At 49.6% G+C, this 27005-nt stretch overlaps 2 protein-coding genes across 2 annotated transcripts; both read right to left on the bottom strand.

Moving 5' to 3' along the window:
• Nucleotides 1-6217: 6217 nt before the first annotated feature.
• LOC119104722 (sulfotransferase family cytosolic 1B member 1-like) lies at nucleotides 6218-7164 on the bottom strand. The gene is made up of 2 exons (XM_037228439.1): nucleotides 6892-7164; nucleotides 6218-6778 (listed from the first exon to the last, which is right to left on the bottom strand). The coding sequence occupies exons 1-2, from the start codon at nucleotides 7162-7164 to the stop codon at nucleotides 6218-6220; spliced, it is 834 nt and encodes a 277-aa protein (XP_037084334.1).
• An 8119-nt stretch (nucleotides 7165-15283) lies between these two features.
• LOC119104813 (sulfotransferase family cytosolic 1B member 1-like) lies at nucleotides 15284-16723 on the bottom strand. Its single transcript, XM_037228532.1, has one exon. The coding sequence runs from the start codon at nucleotides 16614-16616 to the stop codon at nucleotides 15648-15650; it is 969 nt and encodes a 322-aa protein (XP_037084427.1). The 5' UTR covers nucleotides 16617-16723; the 3' UTR covers nucleotides 15284-15647.
• Between the last annotated feature and the right edge of the window lie 10282 nt (nucleotides 16724-27005).

Raw genomic sequence — 27005 nt, 5'->3', positions numbered from 1 at the left:
CGACAGCAGAACATGGATGACACTGATGACACATTGAGATAACACATTGATGGCACACACATGATGATCTGGATGGGAAGACATCCATGAACTTAAACACTCCTGAGCGTGCCGGTTGTAGACGAAGTGATCGATATTCTGCTTGTAGTTAAGATAACCTAGTGCTGGGGAAGGCGGTATCTGAGAACACAAGTAACAACGTACCGAGCTGATGAATACAACGTTATATGAATAGACGTCAGGTGTGTGTGTGTGTGTGTGTGGTTGTGTGTGTGGGTGTGTGTGTGTGGTGTGCGCACGCGCGGTGTGTGTGTGTGTGGTGTGGTGTATGTGTATGTGTGTGTGGTTGTGTGTGGTGTGTGTGTGTGTGTGTGTGTGTGCGCGCGCGTGTGCATATGTGTGTACGTGTGTGTGTTTTTCACCAAGTGTGTGTACGTTGCATCCCTGTTAAATCGTGGAAGTACGGAGAACGCTTGCTGCGAAAATCAAACTTAAATACGATGATCCTTTAATGTACGTGTGGATTTTAAATGGGTTCTCTTGCCGCTATCTTTTCAAATGTATTTAAGGACGTGGATGTTCATACGGCGAATTGCGCTTCCAAAGATGCGGAGGTTAAATAGGATAATAAGTCTCTAATTCTGTACGACGAAATTCATGGATTTGGTCTGACGCCAAAAGATTTTGAATTAAGATTTGATTGAGATGTTTCGTGGCGAAGCAAAAGCTTTTGTTCTAGATAAAGACATATGGTCGAAATACAATATATCCGTCTGGTCCACTCTCTTGCTTTTCTACGCCGGAAAAGGCTATAACTTTTGTATCTCGTGAACATATCGGATAGATCGTTAGGTGTGTACTCGGAAGTTACTTCCGGCGCAGGGAATCTGGATTTCTCTATGATCTAAACAAGCTATACAGAGCTTTCTGGAATCTTCCATATTTCAGTGCTGGGACTATGCTTAGCCAGAGACAATTGTGCCGAATTTCTTTTTTAAATCGATTTGGGATGCATGATATTAAGGAGGAATGTTGGAACAGTCCTCGGTTAATGCCGATGTACGAAGTATGTGGGAGAAAACGCATGTTAAGGGTGCTGGCGATAGCAGTGCTAACAACTTAAATTGCTCGTGTCATTTTATATTTTCTGTGTCGCTCTCTCCCCATATATATATATATATATATATATATATATATATAATATATATATAGGTGTGTGTGTGTGTGGTACTCCGTTTTCGTCCATATTACTTAATGTATCTACCCTTAAAACATTTGACCCCTGTGCATGCGCCACAGTCACCCACTTTATCAGTGAACAGCATGTTCGGAATTCCCCAGAATTCAAGCTGCGTCTCTATTAGAGCTGGTTTGTTTTCCTGAGTCCGACCCCTGCCACATAATTTAAGATGTGGTCACCAGCACCCAACAAATGACCCGAGAGAGGCCAACACCTGTCATGTTATCAAACATACCGCTGATGCCATAAATGATGTTGTTTCGTATAGGTATTTTCCTGTTTGCACCTGCCGTATATCCGCCTACGCATAGTAACAGGAAGTCTTCAGTGCATTTGTGAGCAGTTTTCATGACATACTTGACTATCTCAAAGCTTAGTCCAATAAAACCAAAGCCGGCTTTCCGTACGGGTTTTTTGAGAGCTGGACTATTCATAGTACAATATTTCTGGAGCTATGCCGCTCTGACCTGCCTCCCACAATTCAAGCGTAGAGCCCTTCGTGCAAAGCATGGTGACAGCTGCCAGGACATGACAAAAAGGTTGATGAAAATCACTGAATTTTAGCGCTTTGGAATTAACAGGTTTGTGAGGACGTAGGAAACACAACGGGGAGAGACTTTATTGGCAGTTTGTCCGTCTCGGCCAATCAGCGCTCATTACCGCTCAAAATACGACGTTATGACAAAATATTTGTTAATATCGAGAATCAAGCAGGGCACGACATACAATCAGTCGCTGCCTCAAGATGTTCAATGCAGTCTGTAGCGAGTTATAACTTTTGATGATGGCTCTAGTGGTTAGACCCATAGCGCAGCGGAGAATGGATGGAGCTGAGCAGGTTATGAAAGCACACGATAGAGGGCTCTGGCGGACGGTGACAATAGGCAGGTGGCAGCAGTGAAGTCAGCGGAGGGCTCTGTGTCCTGATGATGTCATGAAGTTATGGTAAACTTACGCCGGTTTCGTGAGCGCTCCAAATGGCTTGTGAGTGTCGCGTTGATGGATACCAAGGTTGCAGTGTTCTTAACCAAAATGGTATCAACGACGCCTTCCGCTGAAAGGACCGAAATAAACATTTGTGTGACTCTTTGGCTCTTACCATATGTTGGCATTACGTTAGCCAGCAATCTACTTATTTTTCTGGTTATGTTCTAGAAGATTTAATCCAAACCCCTTTGAGTAGATGGATTTCTGGGGTCGGAGCTAACCCTGAGCAGCGCTTGCTTTGAGAGCCCTGACCTCTGCCATCCGATAGTGCAATTCCAATCAACAGCAGAATTTGGTGCCGCACGTTTAACGTGCCACAAAAGCTCGACGCGATGCATCACGCCTCTGACATCACCCGAGCTTCAGAGTGACCGCTGCCCACGGGCACACGCCATACCTGTCAAGGTCAAACGGCAAGCGCCTGAAGCGATTCGAACTCCCCCCGACCCGGCGGGTGGATCGGAATGCAGGCGCTCTGACCAACTGAGCTGTCGGGACGGACGAGCAGATCGGTCGGACTTGTAATGGCTTGCACAAAGTGATTCATGGCCGGAGTTCTTAACAATGGCTTGGTAATGTGTTCGCAAGACAACGATGTGTTGCTTCCAGCTGTCTACTTGCTTGTCTGCAGCAGTTTCACCCTCACTCAGCGTAGGTCCTTCAGCTTCATATGAGCGCAGATGGCCTTGTTCGAGAGAAAAGATAAAAAAGGTAATGTTATCTTGTGTGTCTATTAAAGAGTGTGTTTGGTATACCTGACAGCGAGGATGGTACGGGGAAGAAGGAAGGACAGAGACAGGATCCCATTTGTGTAACGGTCTCACAACTAAGCCTCCTATGAACCGTAGAAGGAGCCTTGTCTTCTTCCGCTGGTCTTTCGCACTGTGCATCTGTGATCTCTATGATACTTGTCTTGTGCAGACCGTTCTGTCGTATCCATTCCGCGACAGTCGTTACCCTAATTCTACGCCGAAACCCAACGGGCTTTCGCAGGGCGATTCCCCGAATATCCGGCTCGTTCTCGGCTCGACAATGTCGGCTATAACACACAATCCCTCACGAGCAGGTAGGTATTGGGATTGTCCTCCCAGTCCGTGTCTGGTACGTTGCACTGTGTGCTAACGCCATGGATCGTCCTCCCAGTCCCTTGTCTGGTAACGTGCAATGTGTGCTAACGCCATGGATTGTCCTCCCAGTCCTTGTCTGGTAACGTGCAATGTGTGCTAACGCCATGGATTGTCCTCCCAACTCTTGTCTGGTAACGTGCAACGCGTGCTTACGCTATGGGTTGTCGCCCAACTCTTGTATGGTAGCGTGTAAAGCGTGCTAACGTTATGGATAGTCCTCCCAGTCCTTTTCTGGTAACGTGCAACGCGTACTAATGCTATGGATTGTCCTTCCAGCCCTTGTCTGGCAACGTGTAAAGCGTGCTAACGCTATGGATAGTCCTCCCAGCCCTTGTCTGGTAACGTGCAACACGTGCTAATGCTATGGACTGTCCCCACAGCCCTTGCCTGGTAACGTATAAAGCGTGCTATCGCTACGCTGCTGAGTGGTCCGATGTAACGTAAAAATGACAGCACCGAAGTCTCTTTCGTTGAGCTCTCGTCGAACGGAGCATAAGGCTGGTCCTGGGAGCCAGTGCTTTTTTTTTTACAAAAAGCGTAATCCTGGGGCACCCTAAGCTCGGCAAAGACTCACGTGTGCGACATTGACCGCTTTCCCCACATGAGGCCGCCGAAGACGATCAGCATCTTCGCCCTGTGTTTTTTTCTCTTGGCCGCCGTTAGCTTCTGTGCTGGGGATTTTTTCGGGGATCATTGGACCGCGAGGAGTAGAGGTCGGCTGCAGTGGACAAGGGTCAGCTGCAGCGGACAAGGATCAGCTGCAGCGGACAAGGATCAGCTGCAGCGGACAAGGATCAGCTGCAGCGGACAAGGATCAGCTGCAGTGAGCAAGGATCAGCTGCAGTGGACAAGGATCAGCTGCAGCGGACAAGGGTCAGCTGCAGCGGACAAGGATCAGCTGCAGCGGACAAGGATCAGCTGCAGTGAGCAAGGATCAGCTGCAGCGGACAAGGATCAGCTGCAGTGGACAAGGATCAGCTGCAGTGAACAAGGATCAGCTGCAGTGAGCAAGGATCAGCTGCACTGGACAAGGGTCAGCTGCAGCGGACAAGGGTCAGCTGCAGCGGACAAGGGTCAGCTGCAGTGGACAAGGGTCAGCTGCAGCGGACAAGGGTCAGCTGCAGCGGACAAGGGTCAGCTGCAGCGGACAAGGGTCAGCTGCAGCGGACAAGGGTCAGCTGCAGCGGACAAGGATCAGCTGCAGTGAGCAAGGATCAGCTGCAGCGGACAAGGATCAGCTGCAGCGGACAAGGATCAGCTGCAGTGAGCAAGGATCAGCTGCAGTGAGCAAGGATCAGCTGCAGTGGACAAGGATCAGCTGCAGCGGACAAGGGTCAGCTGCAGCGGACAAGGATCAGCTGCAGCGGACAAGGATCAGCTGCAGTGAGCAAGGATCAGCTGCACTGGACAAGGGTCAGCTGCAGTGGACAAGGATCAGCTGCAGCGGACAAGGGTCAGCTGCAGTGGACAAGGATCAGCTGCAGTGAGCAAGGATCAGCTGCAGTGGACAAGGGTCAGCTGCAGCGGACAAGGATCAGCTGCAGTGAGCAAGGATCAGGTACAGTGGCTTTTACAAGGAGGTCAAAACCGACCGGTAGAAGATCAGGACTTTAAATAAGCGTCCACCGGACGCTTTTGATATGTATCAACGTATAGTATTTTCAAAAAAATGTTTGATGAGGTAACCGTGTCGCGTGATTTTCACTATTTGTCACACAATTATATTTCGCTTGGTTTGGCATTTGCTTTTCTCATGGTCGAGATCAAGCATGGGATAGTAAGTTCAATGTAAGGTCACATAGGGCTAAAAACAGGTCAAATGTGCCCGCATCATATTACCGTACGTTGCAAGAATTGCAATTTCGTCGCAAGAATTATTTTTACATCCATCTCAACGCATGGGAAAGTTTTTCCATTCTTAAACCTGCTGCCTTCCTTCCACAAAAAATCGCATCTCCCTTCGGTCAACTGACACACCTGCCAGCCTGGAGTATCCATGCTTTTCCAAAAGTGTCATTCTGGGACACCCTACTGGCCCTGAGATGGTCTTGTTCCGGCTGGTTTTTGGTGTTGACGGCGATATTGTGAAGGCATGAAGGCATCCGTTGCTTCGACGCCGCTTTGTTTGCTAGTGGCGAATGATTTTCAGTTTGCTTAGCCGTTCGCCACTATGACACATCACACGGAACTGGCCGATGTGGGACATGAATCGCTTTGGCTGGTATTTTAGTTTATTCAGGTCAATGCTAGCCGGCGGTTAGTCAATGCAGTCGTTCAATGAGAATCCAACGAACTGTTTTATAGTGATTTTAAGCAAAATACAACATACCTCAATGCTTTTGCAAAAAAAGGTGCGTCAATGATTGAGGTCCTCGTAAGCACTGTAGATGATGACAAGGGTCGGCTACAGCTGCTTCTACAAGGAGGTGGATGCTCATCGTATTTGTATACGCAACATTGAGCCACTTTCGTTGCGAAGATTCCTTTCACACCCATCTCAACACATTTCGATTTTGTGAGTGTTAGCACTGCTGCCCCTTCCGCCCTCCCCCCCCCCCCCCAATGAAAACAGCATATCCTTCGATCAAGTGGTACCCTTAATCGCTTTGCTTTGATCAAAAACGTAGGATCAAGATAAAACACACTGATGATCATTTCCATTTTACAACGCTTCGCTGGCCGCCACAGAGCGAAGATGACCTTAAAACTATTACACTTTAAGCTCCTTGTGCACCCTCTAAACATGCATGAACTTTTACAAACATGCTAGAACTGAATTTGCCTAGAACCAAAGAGCCAGGCTAACCATAAGCACTCATACCTTTTCAAAAACGGATTTTCGAAGGCATCCTACTGAGCAGCCTCAGACCGGCTGTTTCGCCCACTTCAGGAAAGCGGCACCCTCCTCCTCGGTGAAGTAGTTCTTCCAGTCGCCCACCTGGCCCTTGCGCATGAAGGTGACCTCCGAGCCCACGTTTACCATGCCGGTCTTCTCCCAGTGGCGGTAGTTGGTGCCGGGGTTCTCCTTCATGGTTTCGAAGCTGGTGTGACGCGCGATACTCTCGGCCTCGGCGTCGGTCACGGACCGCTCCAGGAAGGCGGCCACTCGACGGACGACGGCCGCGCGGTCGGCGTGCAGCTGCTCGTACGTCACGCACAGCACGGTGTCGGCGTGACGCAGGTAGCCCTGCACGTGCTCACGGTAAGGCGCGTACATCACCTCACCACGCGCGAAGCTGTCGCGGAACTCCTGGAAGGTACCGCGGTACTCCATGGAGTTGACCATGCGGCAGTAGTGGTGGTAGGAGACGCAGACGTCGCGGGGGTCACGTGTGACGTACAGCACCTTGGCGTCGCTGGTGTGCACGCTGGGGGGCAGCAGGTCGTAAGGCAGGTGCGTCTTGATGAGGCGCGGATTCCCCATCTGGTGGATCGATGGCGTTTTCATCGCGTCCGAAGTGGCTGTCTTCAGGATGGGAAGCGACACTCGAGTGTGGCGCCGCCGCCGCTGTTGACGTCTGTCTCGCCTTGCGCAACCCGCCAAACCAACTCCTGTAGCCAGGTGGTGCCCGACTTGGGAAAGCTGGCTACGATGACGTCCTTGGGACGCGCTTGAAAACGTTTCCAGATCTCCAGTAATCCCCAGGCCTGGTGGAAGTTGGTGAACACGGTGCCGCGGAAGCAGTGGTGGCGCTGCAGCTGGTTCCTGTAGTTGGGGTCGACCGGCAACAGCTTCCAGTCGTCCGGCAGCTTCAGCTGGTCCAACATGGCCGCCATCTCCCGCTGCTGCTGCTCCCGCCGCGCCGCCATGTAGCACGCCTAAAATGTCAGACTCTTCACCAAACTTCAAAAAGAGTCCTCTGGCAGTGCCATATTATGAAAACGATACACCGGTTGCGATACGGGCGGCACCTGGGCTCTGAGCGTGCGCTCGGGTCCGAGGCTCTGGCATACCTAACCCTGGACCACGCAGGGCCCTTTTTGTATCACTGTCTGGGCGCACTCTGCCTTTGGCACAGTGTCTGACGCACACAGTCTGGATGCTCACGAGGCCGAGTCGACGCGTTGCATGATCAGCGCGTGATCCTGCGTACAGTACAGTTCTGCAGCACGTGATCACAATTTGTAGTTCGGTTCTTGCAGCGCGAGAGCGGCGCGTGGAGCACGGGTGAAGGTCACGCGGGGCGTTGTTTCGCGGCTGCGCCCACCGGTAATCATTGCCTGGCGTCGCGTTTGTTAATTTTAGTCTGGGCAATCGAGGTCAAACTGGCGCACCGTTTGCAGCATAATGTATACATAAGCAGCGACTGGCGTGTCGCGGCATCGGGCCGCGTGCCGTCGGCGGGCTGCGCGTGGTGGCGAGACGCGGGCACAGGCGAGCGAGCGTTAAAATCTGGAATAACGCGGGCTAAAACAACAGACAGATGCTGCATAAAACAACAGACAGATGCTACAATATCTCCCTCCCCTACACAACAAGCATTTTGGCCGAGACACAACAAAATGTGCAGCGATCGGAGCCTTAAGGGCGAAGGGAGACAGATGGGTGACAAAGACAAACAAATCAGAATTCCATAACATAGAAGTGCAAAACACGAATACTACAACACAAGGAAGGGGCGCAAAACGCGTAAATACAAGCGGATAGGCACGGGACACATAAACACAAGTACGAACAAGATACTGAACACAAGCACATTGTGCATGTGGAGGTAGATTTGGTTTCTGAGCTGCATGAACGAGGGCTGGTTCAACACGCTTGGTGACCATACTCGTCCGCCTGTACGGAATCGTTATCTAAACATGTGCTTAACCTATACATATACTCAACCTAAACATATACACGGGAGCGGACTAATGAGGATGACGGGCCAAGACGTCATCTGGACATTTGGTGGCCTCACACCACAAACCGGGCTGGGAGGGAAGGACTGGTCGAGCCCCAAATATGGGCGACACGGTCGAGTCCGTCGGTGTGGTTCGAATGGTGCCTCGCATTGGCACCGATTCCTGGACGGGAGGGGCAGCTACGCCGCATGGCTCGTTCCTGCAGAACGTCGATGGAGTGCCTGGGGCGATTCAGGATGCCGCGAAGGGACAGACAGTGGCTCTTGTAATTCAATGGCTGGCTCGGCGGTCGGGTTGCGTGCAATGGGACGAAAGCGGGGTAGCATATATAATCCCCTAGACCGTGGGCAGCAATGCTTAGCGGTGAAGCAGAGACACCCCATAGCGAGTATGCCAGCAATGATAATAAGAGTCCAAGAGATCGAAAAGGTGGCTGGGCTATCGTCCGCGACACGTGCAAGTGGCAAAGCTTCTATTATGTTGAAGTAGGCACCTGCAGTCATGCCTGTTAGGTGCAACGGGGGCAATGCAGAGACATTGGTGCGGGACGTATCAATGAGCGCGTGTGCCCAGGTAGGACGCCAAAAAGGAAGTGATCCGTTAGTCAAAAGTTCTTCGGCCCGCAATTGTGGTAAATCCAAATGGGTTTTGCTCGCGTAATACGGTGGCAGATAGAATGAGTCTCCTGAAGCTGAGCATTCCATCTCTAGCGTAATGATGTCAACAGCTTCTGTAATGGTGAACGTTTTCCTTCTTTTGGTGGAGGCACAGCAAGTTGTGATGGTGATCGGAGAATACCAGTAGCCATTGGCCCTGGGTCAGATAATAGGCCTTAGGGGCATTGCTCGTGGTTTGGACGATTGGGTCGCATAAAGTTATGATTGCCACTGGGTCCTGGCGGAATAGGGCAACAACACACGATGTGGAAGATACCGTGGAATATGGGGCCTCGTGTAGCTGGCAAAAGAGGAGGTGAGCCAAAATGCAATTTTCCATGTCTGTTTCTGAAGGTTGCATGTAATGTTGTCGGTTTTCTGAAACGATCAGAGAGTGAGGCTCGTTTGGGTAGTAGCCAAGGGATATGTTGTGGGTTTGATGGGGTACTTGGTATGGGAAGAATCGATATACATCAAAGGCGTGGAGAACGAGCAGAAGCGGGACGTAAAATAGAACATGATAAGTGTCTCTGTTTTTGACCAATTTTGTCTTGACTGCTCTGACATAATTGCTGATGTCTCTTTGGGGAAATGGTAGGGCAAAATTATGTGGTAAGACTCCGCAATTGTCCTCAAGATTCGTCCAATTTCTTGCGGAGGGATGAGATAATTATGTAATACACCAGCTTGGGCAAGGGCTAGTTTGGTTGGTAGCGTTTCTAGTTCGGCATGTAGGCGGTGGACGCTTCGCGTCACATGGTGGACGTTTTCTGCCAGGAAGTTGATGTTCGGTTGTTAACCTTTCTAGTTCGGTGGGTAGGCGGTGGACGCTTCGCGTCACCTGGTGGACGTTTTCTGCCAGGAAGTTGAGATGTGATATAAGGGAGAAGATTTTGCTCGTGTTCCTAGAGGTATTTACCAAACCTTGGTAAGCCACCTGCATTCTTTTCACAGCGGTGTTGAGGGAAAGGAGTGCACGTCGATTTTGATTTATTGCAACTCGAGTGGAATTTATGACTTGAAGGGTTCCGTTAAGGGTTAGGGCCATTGCCATCTCCTTTGCATTGATGATCTGCATTGATGATCTGCATTGATGATCTGCATTGATGGTCTGCATTGATGATCTGCATGATGATGATCTTTGCATTGATGATCTTGCATTGATAATCTGCACGTTTTCGGTTAGATGCTTGATTTCTTTTTCTGTTGCGGTTCCGAGTAGGTAAGACATTACATTGCCCACGCCATTGATCAACCCGCGCTTCGCGCCGATTGTTGTTTTAAGATCTGGTGGATTCAGAATGTCCATAAACGTGTGAGAGAGGTCCGATTCTTCGCGTTTCAACTGTGTCACTGATTGAGACATGTGGTTAATGGACATTTTTAACACAGCATAATTTGGGTAGGAGCGGTTGCCATGAGTGCTTGGTAAATTTCTAATAGTGTCCGCAATCTTTTTGGTGGCTCTTTTGATCGTTCCCATCTGCCGGCGGTAAGAAGTCATACTTGTTGAAAGCGTGATGGCCCAGGAGTTGTATCTTGGGTACGTTTTACCTAATGGAATAAACAAATGTCCCGGGTCATTGGGATGATAAGGGGTTGCGCTTAGCGTGCATATGAGCCAGCCTTTAACCACAAGGCCTGTCCTTACGTGCATGGTTTTGGTCCTGAAATGACAAACATGAGTGTTAAACCCAGGTTGGGAACGTCAACTCGAGCAACGAAATGGCCAGACTAGGCACGCCGGGAAACCAATTCGACGGAACATTGCATTCAGAATGACCCGTGTTTTCAATTGGCTGCGATGGTATGTCAACGCTCGCAATGTTTACCTCGTTCGGTGAACATTGATAATCAAATTGCACCCTTGTCGTTTGTCCGTCATGTCTGTTCTGCGCTCACTAGAACCGTCGTTTCGTCTTTTTCGTCTCTTTCGCCAGTCGCCAGGCTGAGCGAATCCATACCCATCGTGAACAGACGTGTCCATTGGCGATGGTGTCTGGGAACGGAGGTTATAACGTGTCTATCTCCATGGGGCTCGTACTAACCTTCCACTTTCGCCTTTATCCGGTGATAATGGTGAGCAGGGTTCAGTGGGGGTAATACCTGTGAACGGCTGTCAAGGGGTGTCTTTTCTTCCCCTTGCGGTTCTGTGGCGTCCTCTTCTGCTTCTCGTTCTTCCTCCTCTTCTACACTTCCGTCCTTTACATCCTCTACTTCTTCTGCTTCTTCTGCTTCTTCTGCTTCATTAGGTTGATTTTGGATGTTGTTCCAAAGTGGCCGAGAATCCTGCTGGTTGTCTGGTACGTACCAATATTGATCGCCGAAGGAAAATTTTGCTGCGTGCAAGGGCTGTTGTCGTAGTGGCGGTTCTTCTGGTCTGACACCTACCTGCATTGGTGGCCTGACTGTGTCGTATAACCTATTCCAGACGCCATCCGGTTCCCTAATGAGCAAGTTTTCTGAGTGCACTACTTTTGACTTACCGGATATCATGTTTTCGATAAAGTAATTTTCTTCTCCCATCTTGGACACAACTCTATAGTATGGCTTCCAGTAGAACGTGAATTTTGCAGAGTCACCAGGTTTTACTGTAGGGTCATAATAGTAGACCGGGTCTCCTGGCTTGAACTGCGATGATTCAGCGGTCCTACCTATCAATGTTTTGTTGTAGTCTCGAGACTGTTGCATGTTTTGGGTGACCTGTGTGAAAGCGTTATGTAGGTTCTCGAACACGACGGACACATAATGTTCCCCTGTGAAACGAAGACGGGGTTGTAACAGGGTATCTACTGGGAGAACAGGATCGCGACCGTACAAAATGAAAAATGGGGGGTATTTGGTTGACTCATTTTTGCTAACTCGATAGGCGGCGAGGCATGGCTGCAAAATGTTGTCCCACTGATCCTGATTGTCACTAATTTGTTTTGCGATCATCTCGTTCCTACATCCATGAAATCTCTCAGTTTTATCGTTTGATTGCGCATGATAACTAGATGTTCGTATTCTGAAAATGTCGAGTTCTTTATTAACAATGTTCAGCAGGGAGTTACAGAATTCTGTTCCTTGATCACTGATAATTGCTCGTGGACAGCCATGGCGAGGTACGAATTCTTCAAGCATGATTTGTGCTATAGTGGCGGCCGTTTTATCCGGAATTGCCCAGGCTTCGGGCTTCGGGCTTACTTCGGTTACAGAAATGTTGGGTTCGTGGGTTTCAAAACTTGTAGCTACACCTAGAACTGAGCCTTTCCGAAAATGCATGAATCGACCTGTTTCGTTCACCATGGCCCAGGGGATATGTTTGCTTTTCGATACTTTTACTACTGCATTAGGCAGACAGATACCTGGCTCATTTTCGAAACAGGGGGATGACGGTAATAGCGTGACTACCAGGTTTTCTCCGGCCTGCTTTTTCTTTGGGATATAGCATTTGATCTGAACATCTGAATGTGGGAATACATTGACGTCCTCTGCTAGTCTCACAAGATTGATTTCTTCATGTTTTTTATCTGCCTTATGCTTTAAAGGATACACAAGGTTGCCAATAGTCAATGTGTTATGTTCAAAGTCTGAATGTGCTTTTCTAGCAGTCGTAAAGTCTACTCCAAGAATCATGCCATGCCCAAAATCGGCCAACAGAAAAATTCGTGATACATGTGAACTTCTCCTAGCGTTACACGAATTTTCACAACTTTGGTTACTTTGAGGTATGTCCTGATGCGGAAATCAAGGGTATTTTCTCAGTTTCTACAAGTTGTACTAATTTTGGATCACATAGTTTTAGAAATTCTTCGCTCCCCAGAGAGAGTTGTGCACCCGTGTCCAAAAGTGTTCTGATTGGATGCGTACCTATACAAACATCTATGTAGGGACTGTTTTCGCTTACCTGAAGCACGTGGGCTAGTTGCTCCTTTTCGTCCGGTTGTGTGGCGTGAGGCGCTCCTAGTTTCCCTGCTGCGGGCGTTGCTCGGTGGTCGGCCGTGGCTATTGCTGCCGCGGCGGAGGCTGTTGTGGCCGTCTCATCTCGTGCGCTCTCTTCCTGCAGACCCTCTAGATGTGGCCCGGGATGCCGCAGAAGAAACATATCGGTCGATGGTCTGCTGTCCGCTGGTACTCAAGAGGTGATATACTCTGGGGCCAGGACCATCACCGATGCTCATCGGCGAGATTCAATGGCGGCAACTGTTCACGTGCCGCCCTGGTGCGGTGTTGGTGACCTTATCGCCCTCAGTCGGGGCCTCGCTGCATTCAGGGCCCTTAATGACTGACGGGCTCCGGTGGCGATCCGGCCCCTGTTCACCACACGGACCCCTGTATGCTAGCGTGCCACCCGGGCCGCAGCGGCGCACGCCCGTGATCTGCCAGCTCTTTGCCTGTCAGTGGCACGCAGGGCATTTTTGGATGGCGCGGCCTTATCACGGAGCCGCTTCCCGCCGAACATCACCGCCTTTCGTACCTACAATGCGTTTCGCACCAGGCTAGGGGGTTTGCAATGTCTATTGGTGAATATGAACCTGCTTGCCGTTGCTCAGCATGTGTTCACGGTTTGCATTTTCATCAAATGCTTTGGTTTTTGACGACGTGATGCGTAGGACTCAATGGGTAATGATGTGCTCATATGGTCGTGTTGTTGGCATGTTTTTGTATTCCACTCAGAGTACTGTTGTAATTATGCCGAATCAAACAATGAGCCACTTGTTGGAATGATTTGCGAATACCATCAAGTGAACTTGGGGACCGTCTATGTGTTCTGTGTGAACATCAGGGTGTCCCAGAAAACACTTTTTGTGGTGGTGCTCAGGACTAGCCCAGTTCCCCATCCAAGGGCGATTTGAATCTTTTCAGGGATGTCAAAATTCCTACATGCTTAAGGAGTGCGAAAGGCACTTAATAATCGAGTGCCTTTGAGCCATCTTCGCAATCACGGGCCAACATTATGCTATAAAAATGGATAATGACAGCAAACGATGTCCTCAGTGTTAACTTGTCGCCACGAAGCCTATTTCAGACCTGAGATGGTCTTGTTCCGTCTAGTTTCGGGTGGTGTCAGCAATAATGAGAAGGCAGCCAGGGCTTCAACGTTGTTGTCTAGGCCAGTGACGAATGATTTTGGGGGATGCCATGCCATTCGGTAACAAGGGCACAGAATTGGCAGATCTGGTAGATAAATCTCATTGGCTGGTTTCCAGTTCCTTCAGATCGATGCCACCCGGTAGCTTATCAACCCACTAGGTCAAAGAGAGGACAACGACGGGTATCCGTTTTGCAAAGAAATTTTGAACGCCGTGCAAAATCTGTTTAATCATGTGGTAGAAGGCGTGATCTAGCGATTAAAATCTTTGCAATCAGTGGAGCCCATTAAAATCTTTGCAATCAATCAATGTGTAGGACTTAATAGTTAATGATGTGCAAATGTGGTCGTGTTGTTGGCATGTTTTTATATTTCATTCAGAGTGCTGTTGTAATTATGACAAATCAAACAATGAGCCACTTCTTGGAATGACTTGTGAATACCCGCAACTGGACTTGGGGTTTTTCTATGCGTTGTGTGTGCACATCAGGGTGTCCCAAAAAAAAACACTTTTTATGGGTGTGCTCAGGAGAAGTCCAATTCTCCAGCCCAGGGTGACCTCAATTTTTGTCAGCTTTGTCAAAATTTCTACATGCTTAAGGGGTGCACAAAGACCTTAAAAATCGGGTGGCTTTGAGCCATCTTCGCAATGACGGGACCAACAACATGCTATGAAAATAGATGATGACATCGCTTTGAACGCCTGAAGCAATGGCCTCAGCGATAACGTATCGCCACGAGACCTATTTCAGACCTGAGATGGTCTTGTTCCGTCTAGTTTCGGGTGGTGTCAGCGATAATGAGAAGGTAGGTAGGGCTTCAACGGTGTTGTCTATGCCAGTGACGAATGACTCTGAGGATGCAGCGCCGTTCGGTAACTGGCACACGGTATTGTCCGATCTGGTTGATGAGTTCTCTTGGCTGGACGAACATCCAACTCACAGTGATTTTGAGTGGCGTGCAAGGTATGTTTATTCATGCTGCAGAAAGGGTGTACTAATGCTTAAGATCTTCACACTCACTGCAGCTGGCAACAGGGATCAGCTACAGCGGCTTCTGCGAGAGTGTGAAAGCTCATCGGTAGAAGATCAGCACTTAAAATAAGCGTGCGTCGGACATCATCCGGTGTGAGATAGTGTACAACGAGTTCAGAACAATTCCCTGAAGCAGTAACGATGTAAACTGAGGCTCAGTTTGGTATACCTATTTCTTTAATTAACTGACTTGCTTTTTCTTTCTCTTGGCCGAGGTTAAGAAAAGAATAGGGAGATCGAAGGGAGGTCTGATGGGGCTAAAGACAGCAAAAAAGTTGTGTTCGCATCCAACGTATATTCACACCATTTAGACGAAACATTTGCAGGAATTAGTTTGACATTCATGCTGCCTCTAAAAAAGTTATCCCCTTCTGTGAAGACACCACTTCGATATTTTGTTCCAAATCATAGAATCAGCATGCTAAGAGTGCGCTAACAACCTCATTTCAAGCAACCAAGACGATGCCACTGTCCATTTTAATAACGTTTTGTTTGCTACAACAGGCCGAAAATAACTTAACACTACCAAACTTGCTACTCTTTGTGTACCGCCTACGCACGCGTCAATATTATATAGAAATGAAACAGTTCTGAGCTCACCTTGAGCCGAAGAGCCACCCCAGTCATGAGCACCCAAAAGTTTCCAAAAAGCTTTGTTCTGGAACATCCTACTGAGCAGCCTCAGACCGGCTGTTTCGCCCACTTCAGGAAAGCGGCACCCTCCTCCTCAGTGAAGTAGTTCTTCCAGTCGCCCACCTGGCCCTTGCGCATGAAGGTGACCTCCGAGCCCACGTTTACCATGCCGGTCTTCTCCCAGTGGCGGTAGTTGGTGCCGGGGTTCTCCTTCATGGCTTCGAAGCTGGTGTGACGCGCGATACTCTCGGCCTCGGCGTCGGTCACGGGCCGCTCCAGGAAGGCGGCCACTCGACGGACGACGGCCGCGCGGTCAGCGTGCAGCTGCTCGTACGTCACGCACAGCACGGTGTCGGCGTGACGCAGGTAGCCCTGCACGTGCTCACGGTAAGGCGCGTACATCACCTCACCACGCACGAAGCTGTCGCGGAACTCCTGGAAGGTACCGCGGTACTCCGCGTAGTTAATCATGCGGAAGAAGTGGTAGTAGGAGACGCAGACGTCGCGGGGGTCACGCGAGACGTACAGCACCTTGGCGTTGCCGGTGTGCACGCTGGGGGGCAGCAGGTCGTAAGGCAGGTGCGTCTTGATGAGGCGCGGATCCTCCATGTCGTGGATGGGTGTCATCTTCATGATGTCTGCATAGGGTTCGTCCAGAAGGGGGAAGCGATACTCGAGTGTGGCGCCGCCGCCGCTGTTAACGCTTGTCTCGCCGTGCACGACCCGCCAAACCAACTCCTGTAGCCAGGTGGTGCCCGACTTGGGAAAGCTGGCTACGATGACGTCCTTGGGACGCGCCTGGAAACGTTTCCAGCTTTCCAGGAAGCCCCAGAGCAGGGGGAAGTTGCTGAGCACGGTGCCACGGTAGCGGTAGTAGCGCACCAGTGGGTACTTGTAGTTGGGGTCAGCCGGCAGCAGCTTCCAGTCGTCCGGCGGCTTCAGCTGGTCCAACATGGCCGCTATCTCCCGCTGCTGCTGTTCCCACCGTGCCGCCACTTCATCCACCTTCGTAGCCATGGCGACGCCTATTCGCGTGCCAGACACCTTCCGTCCCCAGATACCCTCAGTCGCTTTCGTTCACAGCCCCACGACGGTTGCAGACGAACGGCCGTCTCGGGGACCGTTCCGCCGCCCATGAATGTTATGCAAGCTACTGACCAGAGCACGCCTGCATCCTTGGCTCTGTACCAAGCCCCGGTGCCGCCAGGAACACGGTCGTATAAACACGACGATCTAGTTTTGATCAGAATGATCTAGTTTTGGCCTGGAAACAGACCGACTCTGTCAGCCGTTAGTAGTATAGATATCTGGTAACTATGCTTGACTTTTGATAAGCGAAAGCAACTTATGATTGGTTCGGCAGAACTGTGCTGTGTTTGACGTTGTGTATCTGCCATGCAAGTACATTCTGGTGTCATATAAATTTTTGAGAACGGTGCGGGTGCTCGGGACTGGTAGGGCTGCCCAGCGCGAGGTGCGTGCAGTGGTGTGGGTTTTTAAAATTAGTTATACTAGAGAACTGTTTTTAAGCAAAACGCCACAAGCTCATTTGAGATCATAAGATCGTTTGATCACATGAGCTTTTGAAGGTCATGGTTACCAAAATCATGCAAGAATGCTCTCAGTTTTGCATTTGAATAAGCGACAAAGATCACGCTAGGCAACATTTTCCTAAAAACAAAATGTTGACCTGAGTGTAGCATCTGTCTGTTGTTTTATGTAGCATCTGTCTGTTGTTTTATGCAGCATCTGTCTGTTGTTTTAGGTAGCATTTGTCTGTTGTTTTATGTAGCATCTGTCTGTTGTTTTAGCACGCGTTATTCCAGATTTTTAACCCTCGGTCGCCTGTGCCCGCGTCTCGTCACCACGCGCAGGCCGCCGACGGCACGCGGCCCGATGCCGCGACACGCCCGTCGCTGCGGGTGTATACATTGTGCTGCAAGCGGCGCCAGATTGACCTCGATTGTCTAGACTAACATTAACAAACACGACGAGGCACAAAGATCGTCTGTGGGCGCAACCGCGAAACAACGCCCCACGTGACCTTCACCCGTGCTCATCGCGCCGCTCACGCGCTGCAAGAACCGACCTACATATTGTGATCACGTGCTACAGAACTGTATTGTACGCAGGATCACGCGCTGATCATGCAACGCGTCGACTTGGCCTCGTGAGCATTCAGACTGTGTGCGCCACGCCAAGGGCAGAGTGCGCCCAGACAGTGATACAAAAAGGGCCCTGCGTGGTCCAGAGCCTCGGACCCGAGCGCACGCTTAGAGCCCATGTGCCGCCCGTATCATTGCCAGAAGACTCTTTTGTGAAGTTTGGTGAAGAGTTTGAATTTTAGGCGTGCTGAACTGGTGCCGTGACACGGAGAGTTGAATGTATCGCATGCTTGCGAACTTCCAACAGCGATGCGTGCATCTGGGCTCCCAACTACCGAAAGAACCACGGCACAGAAGAGGAAGATACTGCACCGCTGTGGTGCTCGACGGACTCGCCAACGGCCCCTACCGTGCTGGACTGTACTCAACGACGTCACCAGTTTCAAGTACGAGTTCTCAGCAGTCCAGCACAGGTTGTGTCAGTACCACAAAAGGTATTTTGCACAAAGGCGGCACGCACTCCACGACCATTGCTGTGAGTGCCACCTGAACAGTGCCGCCTGCTACTGTTTCACCTGTGGGTATTGCCATAACCGCGGCTGCGAGTTAACAACTAATTCTAGGCCAAACTTGAACCGCTGCACTTGTGCCTTGTGCCTGTCCCGTTGCTGTGGCATCAGCAGCGCAGCCATCAGCTGTCTGAGACAGGTGCAAGAGACCCACAGAGTGAGGGTAGCCGAACAAGAAAGCCGGAGATATCCGCCTGAAGCTCCCAGAAACGCCACGTACAACCAAACATCAATCGAGGCCCTGAACGAAGCACACGACCAACGCGTGTCGGCTTCCGCCCCCGCCAGCCCTGAAGCACGGTCTGGGCCTCAGCTCCCGTCTGCTACCATCAACGACGAACGGTCAGAACTTGAGCTCCCGTTGCATCAGGAAGCTCCCGTTGCATCAGGACGGTTTGAGCCTCCGCTCCCGTCGGCCCAGCATAGCAGCCCGCGAAGGACTTCCGCCCGGCAACACCTCGGCCGGCCGATATTAATCGACTGGGACCTAGACGTCAGCGATCTCAACGGGACATTCGACGACTTGTTGGCCGCAAGCTCGCGTTCGCCGTTTGTACTCCATGGTATCGCGTCGTCCCGGGGAGAAAGTGACTAGTGAACGACTGGCCAAACAGCATCGATCTCGCACCGAAAAACGTACTGGCTGACCCTCTTTTGCTTCTTTTCTTGTTTTATCAGCTTGCAACATGGCTCGTAGCCTTGAAGAGGTTAGCTTGCCTCTGGATCCAAACGCGCAGTACATTGTGAAAAGCATAAATTCCCTCCGAAATCAAATGACCCTTCTAATCACTTTGGGTATGGAGCCTGTGAAAGCTGCATTTGACGGAACAAGTGCGGAAAGTCTGACCCGATGGCTTACCATGGTAGACAACACCCAAAAAGAATGCAACACAGATCAAAAGACGACTTTGCATGCCGCAGCCCGACTACTACGGGGACTCGGTTTTGACTACTACGGAGAGGTAGCGGACACCATCGTAATTTGGGACCATCTAAAACAATTCGTGATACAAAAATTCCAGCATCTTGACGACTTCTCAAACGCCAAACTAAAGCTCAGTATCTTTACTAAGCGACCCAACGAGTCTTTTCCCCAATATGGCTTTCGCCTCATGACGCTCGCCAAGGAGGCTTACAACTAGGAAATAGATACCCGAAATGTTCGTAAAAGCAGCATGGATATTTTTATCAATGGAATGACGGACAAGGACCGTCGACATCACTTGACGCGGAAACGACCGACTAACGTCAACGAAGCTGCGCATTTAGCCATGGAGGAAATAAAACTACGAGAAAAAATAGCAGGCAGGGACAAAAGAGACGGAACAGAACCCATGGACGTGAATACCGTGGCCCAACCTACCCCCCCCCCCCCCTCCGTCCCCCACAACAGACTGAGGTGGATAAACTAAGTGAATTCGTAAAGGTCATGATCCTGACCCAAACGCAGAAGCCACCCCCACAGGTAAACCCACAGCAAACCCAGGAATACAGGTACCATCCACGGCCACCACGTGAGTATGGGAGACCAAACTACCGGCATCCAACGAGACCACCACGTAAGAGCCCCAGCGCCGACCACAACAGCAGCCAGTGAATTCACGCCCAGCTCCGCACGAGTACCAGCGGACAGCAGACCATCGACCGATCTGTTTCTTCTGCGGCATCCCGGGCCACATCCAGAGGGTCTGCAGGAAGAGAGCTTACGAGATGAGACGGCCACAACAGCCTCCGCAGCGGCAGCACAACCACGACCGACCACCGAGCAACGCCCGCAGCAGGGAAACTAGGAGCGCCTCACGCCACACAACCGGACGAAAAGGAGCAACTAGCCCACGTGCTTCAGGCAAGCGAAAACAGTCCCTACATAGATGTTTGTATAGGTACACATCCAATCAGAACACTTTTGGACACGGGTGCACATCTCTCTCTGGTGAGCGAAGAATTCCTAAAACTATGTGACCCAAAATTAGTACAACTTGTAGAAACTGAGAAAATACCCTTGATTTCCGCATTAGGGCATACCCTAAAAGTAACCAAAATTGTGAAAATTCGTGTTACGCTAGGAGAAGTTCACATGTATCACGAGTTTTTTGTGTTGGCCAATTTTGGGCATGACATGATTCTCGGAGTAGACTTTACGACTGCTAGAAAAGTACATTCGGACCTTTGAACATAAAACATTGACTATTGGCAACCATGTGTATCCCTTAAAGTAAAAGGCAGATAAAAACATGAAGAAATCAATCTTGTGAGACTAGCAGGGGACGTCACTGTATTCCCACATTCAGATGTTCTGATCAAATGTTATCTCCCAAAGAAAAAGCAGGCTGGAGAAAACTTGGTAGTCATGCAATTACCGTCGTTCGCCTGCTTCGAAAATGAGCCAGATATCTTACTGCCTAATGCAGTAGTAAAAGAATCAAAAAACAAACATGTCCCCTGGGCCATGGTGAACGAAACAGGTCGATTCATGCATTTTCGGAAAGGCCAAGTTCTAGGTGCAGCTACAAGTCTTGAGACCCACGAACCCAACATTTCTGTTACCGAAGTAGTTCAAACCTCCCAATCCAAAGATAGCAGCACTTAAGAAAAACTTGAAGCCTCTAATTTAAGTCATGTCCCTGATGCACAACGCCAGCCACTGGTTAAGCTTTTGACCAAAAACGTAGCTGTTTTCGTGCAAAAAGACGTTGAATTGGCCATGACAGATGTAACGGAAATACGGGTCAACATACAAAATCATCCTCCCATTCGACAAAGGCCTTATCGCCTTTCATTGGTTCATAGATAAATTTTAGACAATAAAATCCAAGAGACGCTGGATGCCAAAGTGATCAGACGTAGCAAGTCGCCATGGCCTTCCCCAGTCATCATTGTTCCTAAGAAAGATGGCTCTCATAGAGTATGCAAGGACTTTCGGAAAATAAATGCTGTAGCCATAATCCCAGCCCCTAGCATCCCCGCCACGGAAAACATCATGTACTCACTTGGAAAATCAAAGTTTAGAACATGTCTGGACCTAAAAGCCGGATTTTGGTAAATACCTTTTAAGAAAGAGGACAAGGAGAAAACGGCTTTTGGGACAGATTTCGGTGTATTCGAATTTAACAGAATGGCATTCTGCCTCGTCGGAAGTCCGTCAGTCTTTCAAAATCTCATGAATGCAGTTTTAGGGGATGTCAGAAAATTTGCACTTGCATTTATATATGACATCATCGTGTTCAGTGACTCCTTCGAAAAACATCTGAAACACCAGGAGAAAGTGTTCGACAGGGCTCCGAAAAGCGAACCTCATACTCAAAATTGCACAAATGTGAATTTTTAGAGAGAAGCTATACTATCTTAGCCACGTTGTATCAAACAACGGCATCGCTGTAGACCCGGAAAAAATCAAAGCTGTGGAAAACATGCAAACCCCAAAAAACCATCCGTGATGTCCGGAGTTTCTTGGGCATGGCATCGTACTATCGGAAGTACCGTACCAGGATTCAGTGGAATTGCGAAACCACTTACAGCCCCGACAAAGAAACACGCAAAATTCCATTGACCGGCCGAGGCACAAGTAGCGTTTGATGCATTAAAACAATGTCTTGTGAAGGCTCTCATTCTTGCGTTTCCAGATATCACCCAACCCTTTAAACTTATACGGATGCTTCACAATATGCTATAGGTGCAGTTCTCACGCAAGAAATCGAAGGCCAAAGGAAAGTCATTCAGTATGTTTCTCACCAGTTCACAGATGCTCAGCAAAAATGGGCCCACCATAGAGCGCGAAGTGTTCGCCATTATTTACAGTTTACAAAAACTTCGCCCCTTTGTTGTTGGAACCCAACTTATGGTGTACACGGACCATAAACCTCTAGAACATTTGTTTACTAGTGAAATGAAAAACCCCAGAATCCAAAGATGGGCAATCATTTTAGGAGAATACGCATTCAAAACTGAATACATATCTGGTTCCAAAAACGTAGCCGCAGACATGCTCTCGCGCCTTCATAACACCCAAATTACCGGCGATCTAGAGGACAACAAGCGCCTGTACTGGAGGCGTGAGCGCACAAATATTAACGTAGTTAATAACGCCACCACTGTCCTTAACGAATCTGAAGACTTCGGAAATGAAGAGACAAAATCGCTAATTTATCACAAGTTTGAGCTAGATGAACTGAGAAAAACTCAAAGGGCTCAAGAAGATTTGGAACAAATCATTTCTCAGATTAAAGAAAACCCTCACCTTCATACCAAATATTGTCTGGAAAATGAACTGCTGTATCATATAGGAGTAGGAACAAAAACAAGGCCACAATTACGCATGCAGCTAGTCATGCCCCCGGAGTTCCAGAAAATAGTACTGGAAGATGCTCACGACGAATTTTTGGAGGTCATATAGGAATTGAAAAGACCACCGACAAAATCGCGAAATCGTACTTTTGGCCAACCATGCTAAAAGACATTGTCCAATACGTCCAAACATGTGAGACATGCCATCGAAAGAAATTGCGAAAGGAAACACGACTCATGGAGGACATGTCCATGCCTCCAGCGCCTTTAGAAATAATAGAAATAGATTTGTGTGGACCGTTCCCACTCACACAGAAGGGCTACATGTACGAATGTACAACTGTAGACCACATGAGTGGATGGCCCGAAGCCTGGGCAATTCCGGATAAAATGGCGGCCACTTAAGCACAAATCATGCTTGAAGAATTCGTACCTCGCCATGGCTGTCCACGAGCAATTATCAGTGATCAAGGAACAGAATTCTGTAACTCCCTGCTGAACATTGTTAATAAAGAACTCGGTATTTCCAGAATACGAACATCTAGTTATCATGCGCAATCAGACGGTAAAACTGAGAGATTTCATTGATGCATAAATGAGATGATCGCAAACAAATTAGTGAAAATCAGGATAAGTGGGACCAACATTTTGCAGCCATGCCTCGCCGCCTGCCGAGTTAGCAAATTGAGTCAACCAAATACTTCCCATCTTTCATTCTGTACGGTCGCGATCCTGTTCTCCCAGTAGATACCCTGTTACAACCCCGTCTTCGTTACACAGGAGAGGAGTATGTGCCCGTCATGTTCGAGAACCTACATAACGCTTTCACCACAGGTCACCCAAAACATGCAACAGTCTCGAGACTACAACAAAACATTGATAGATAGGACCGCTGAATCATTACAGTTCAAGCCAGGAGATCCAGTCCTTCTATTACGGAACCCGACAGTAAAACTGGTGACCACAAAATTCACGCTATACTGGGAAGCCATACTATAGAGTTGTGTCCAAATGGGAGAAGAAATTTTTATCAAAAACATGATATCCGGTAAGTCAAAACAGTGCGCTCAGAAACTAACTTGCCCATTAGTGAACCGGATGACGTCTGGAATAGGCCATACGACACAGTCAGGCCAAAACCAATACAAGTAGGTGTCAGACCAGAAGAAGAAACGCCACTACGGCAAACAGTCCATGCGCGCAGCAAAATTTTTCCTTTCCCTTCGGCCGATCAATATGGTACGTACAGGAGTCACCATCAGGATTCTCCGGCCACTTTGGAACAAACATCACAAATCAACCTAATGAAGCAGAAGAAGCAGAAGTAAGACGGTAGAGGGGTGTATAGAATACGGAGTGTAGTAAGAGGAGGGAAGATTAGGCAGAAACGAGAATGTAGAGAGGACGCCACAGAAACCGCAAGGGGAAGAAAAGACACCCCTTGACCGTCCGTTCACAGGTAAGTATTAGCCCCCACTGAACCCTGCTCACCACTATACCCACCGGATAATGGGCGAAAGTGGAAGGTTTAGTACGAGCCCCATGGAGATAGACACGTTATAACCTTCCGTTCCCCCAGACACCACATCGGCCAATGGACACGTCTGTTCACGATGGGTATGGATCCGCTCAGCCGGGCGACTGGCGAATGAGACGAAAAAAGACGAAACGACGGTTCTAGTGCAGCGCCAGAACAGACATGACGGGACAAAACGACAAGGGTGCAATTGATTATTCAATGTTTCGCCCGAACGAGGGTAAACATTGCGAGTGTTGACATACCATCGCAACCACGTGAAAACCACGGGTCATTCTGAATGCAATGTTCCGTGTCCGCCAAATTGGTTTCTCCGACGTGCCTAGTGTGGTGCATTTGCGTTGCTCTGGTTAACGTTTCCCACCTGGGGTTTAACACCCATGTTTGTTATGTCAGGACCAGAACCATGCACATAAGGACAAGGCCAGGTCGTATAGGCTGGCTCATAAGCGTGCTAAGCGCATCCCCTGATCATCCCAATGACCCGGAACATTTTTTATTCCATTAGGTAAAACGCACACGAGATGCAACTCCTGGGCCAGAACTTTCAACAAGCAGGACTTCTTACCGCCGACAGATGGGAACGATCAAAAGAGTCACCAAAAGATTGCGGACACTATCAAAAAATATATCAAGCATCATGGCAACCGCTCCCACCCAAACTATGCTGTGTTAAAAATGTCCATTAACCACATGTCCAATCAGTGCTGAAACAGTTGAAACGCGAACAATCGGACATCTCTCACACGTTTATGGACATTCTCAACCCACCAGACATGAAAACAACAAAACGCGCGAAGCGCGGGTTGATCAATGGCGTGGGTCAGTGTAATGTCTTACCTATTCGGAAACCGGAACAGAAAAAGAAATCACGCATCTAACCGAAAAACGTGCAGATTATCAATGCAAAGGAGAGATGGCATTGGCCACACATCATGATGTTACTGGTTAGTGCTGTGTGAGGCCGCCCCTGCTCGCGCCGCCAGCGCTGCCTGCACCTTGGTAAGCCGCCGCCCGACCGGCGGGTGTACAGCCTGGCGCCGTCCGCGGGGTCAGCGCCCTGCTCGCCTCGCGGGTCAATACAGTGCCGTCCCTCAGCGCTCGTGTCTGGTCTGGGCAGACAAAACACGTAAAACTTGAATAGGGCGCAGCCGCATTGAACCTATAGTAAGCTTAAGCAAGCGTGAGCAGCACATTAATTTAAGCAGGGAGTTGAACCAAGTCGAGATGCCTGGATTTCGTCCTCCTGAGGAATTCGACTTCACATCGCCTGAGAGGTGGCCGACCTGGCGTGATCGGTTCGTCCGCTACAGACTGGCATCGGGACTACACAAAGAGGACGGTGACGATCAAGTAGCTGCGATTTACAGTATGGTCCGCGGGCTGAGCATGTCGTACCAACATTAAAGATTACTGCTGAGCAGAAGGAGGATTTTGGAGTTGTTGTCTCAAAGCTAGACGGGTACTTATTCCGAAAGGATTTTATTGCAGAGCGTCACAACTTCGAGCTTAGATCTCAAAGTTCAGGCGAGACTAATGAATCGTACATCAGAGCTTTGTTCCCTCTAGCTGAGCACTGCAGCTTCGCTGACGCTGATGAGCGTATCAGAGAGATCATCTCTCTCAGGAATGTCTGACAGAGAGCTGTTCCGTAGAATTCAACTGAAGTCACTAGAGCAGGAAGTGTCTGTAAATACCGTCATTACACGCTGTAGGGGTTCGTCTGCTTGCTGCGCCTTGCTGATCTCCACCAGACGCTGCGGTGTGGCGGGAAGATCGCTGAAGATTCTCTCGCAGAATCCATGTATGTCTTCTTGAAGCACAGCGCCGATTTCATCCTGCTTCTGCAGCGGGTGACGTGAGAGGAAGTCGGGCACCAGGTGCTGCTTCCCTGGGACGAAGACTGCTGTGGCATTGTATCGCATCAAGCGCATGAGCGTGCGCTGGCATCTGATCGGCGCATCCACGAAATTTTTCGTGTTAACCAGCAGGATCAGAGGTTTGTGGTCCAGATGCAGCTCGAACGACGGCAGTTCGGACAGGAACATGTGCATTTTCTCGCACGTCCACGTCGCGGAGAGTAGTTCCGTCTCGATCTGGGCCCATCTGGTCTCGGTGTCAGTCAGGCTTCTGCTGCAGAACGCGACGGGTTTGAAGACGGAGCCGTGCTTCTGGAGGGCACATCCTCCGATGCCGAAACTACTGGCGTCGGCCCTGACCGTTGTCTGTCGTGCTGGATCGTAGAACGCCAGAACTGGAGCTGAAGTGACGGCTGCCTTCACGTCATCCAGCGCCTGCTGCTGTGGTGTCCAGATCCATGCTACGTTCTTCCTCAGAAGCTCGTTCAGTGGTCTCAAGTACTCCTGGATGTGTGGACGAACCTGCCCAGGAAGTTGATTACTCCGAGCAGAGACCTTAGGTCATTGACATTTTTGGTGGTTGGAGCTGCTGGATCGCTTCGAGCCTCTCTTCGTCCATGCTGATGCCGTTCTTGCTGATCTTCATCCCCAGAAACTTGACCTCGTTCTTCCGGAACCCGCACTTTTTCCTGTTCAGCTTGAGGCCAGACTCGTGGATCCTCCTGATGACGGCTTCGAGACGTGCATCGTGACTGGCAGCATTTCCGAACACCACGGTGTCGTCCATGTAGACGATGACTCCGGGCAGTCCATCCAGCATCTCCTCGATCTTCCGCTGGAAGCACTCCGGTGCGAGCGAGATCCCCATCGGCAGTCGCAGCAGAAACCTCTTCCTGCCGAACGGAGTGATGAACATGGTCATCTTGGAGCTCGCCTCGTCCAGCGGGGTCTGGCAGATTCCGGAAGAGGCGTCCAGCTTGGTGAAGAGCGTCGCGCCACTCAGCCTGGAGGTCTGGTGCTCCAGAGTAGGGATCGGGAACACCTGTCGCTTC

Source organism: Pollicipes pollicipes, unplaced genomic scaffold (assembly GCF_011947565.3).
Source record: "Pollicipes pollicipes isolate AB1234 unplaced genomic scaffold, Ppol_2.1 Scaffold_6052;HRSCAF=7182_pilon_pilon_pilon, whole genome shotgun sequence".
In the NCBI taxonomy this organism is placed as follows: Eukaryota; Metazoa; Arthropoda; class Thecostraca; order Pollicipedomorpha; family Pollicipedidae; genus Pollicipes; species Pollicipes pollicipes.
The sequence above is the reverse complement of the archived record's forward strand: the minus strand, read 5'-3'. Positions and strand labels throughout refer to the sequence as shown.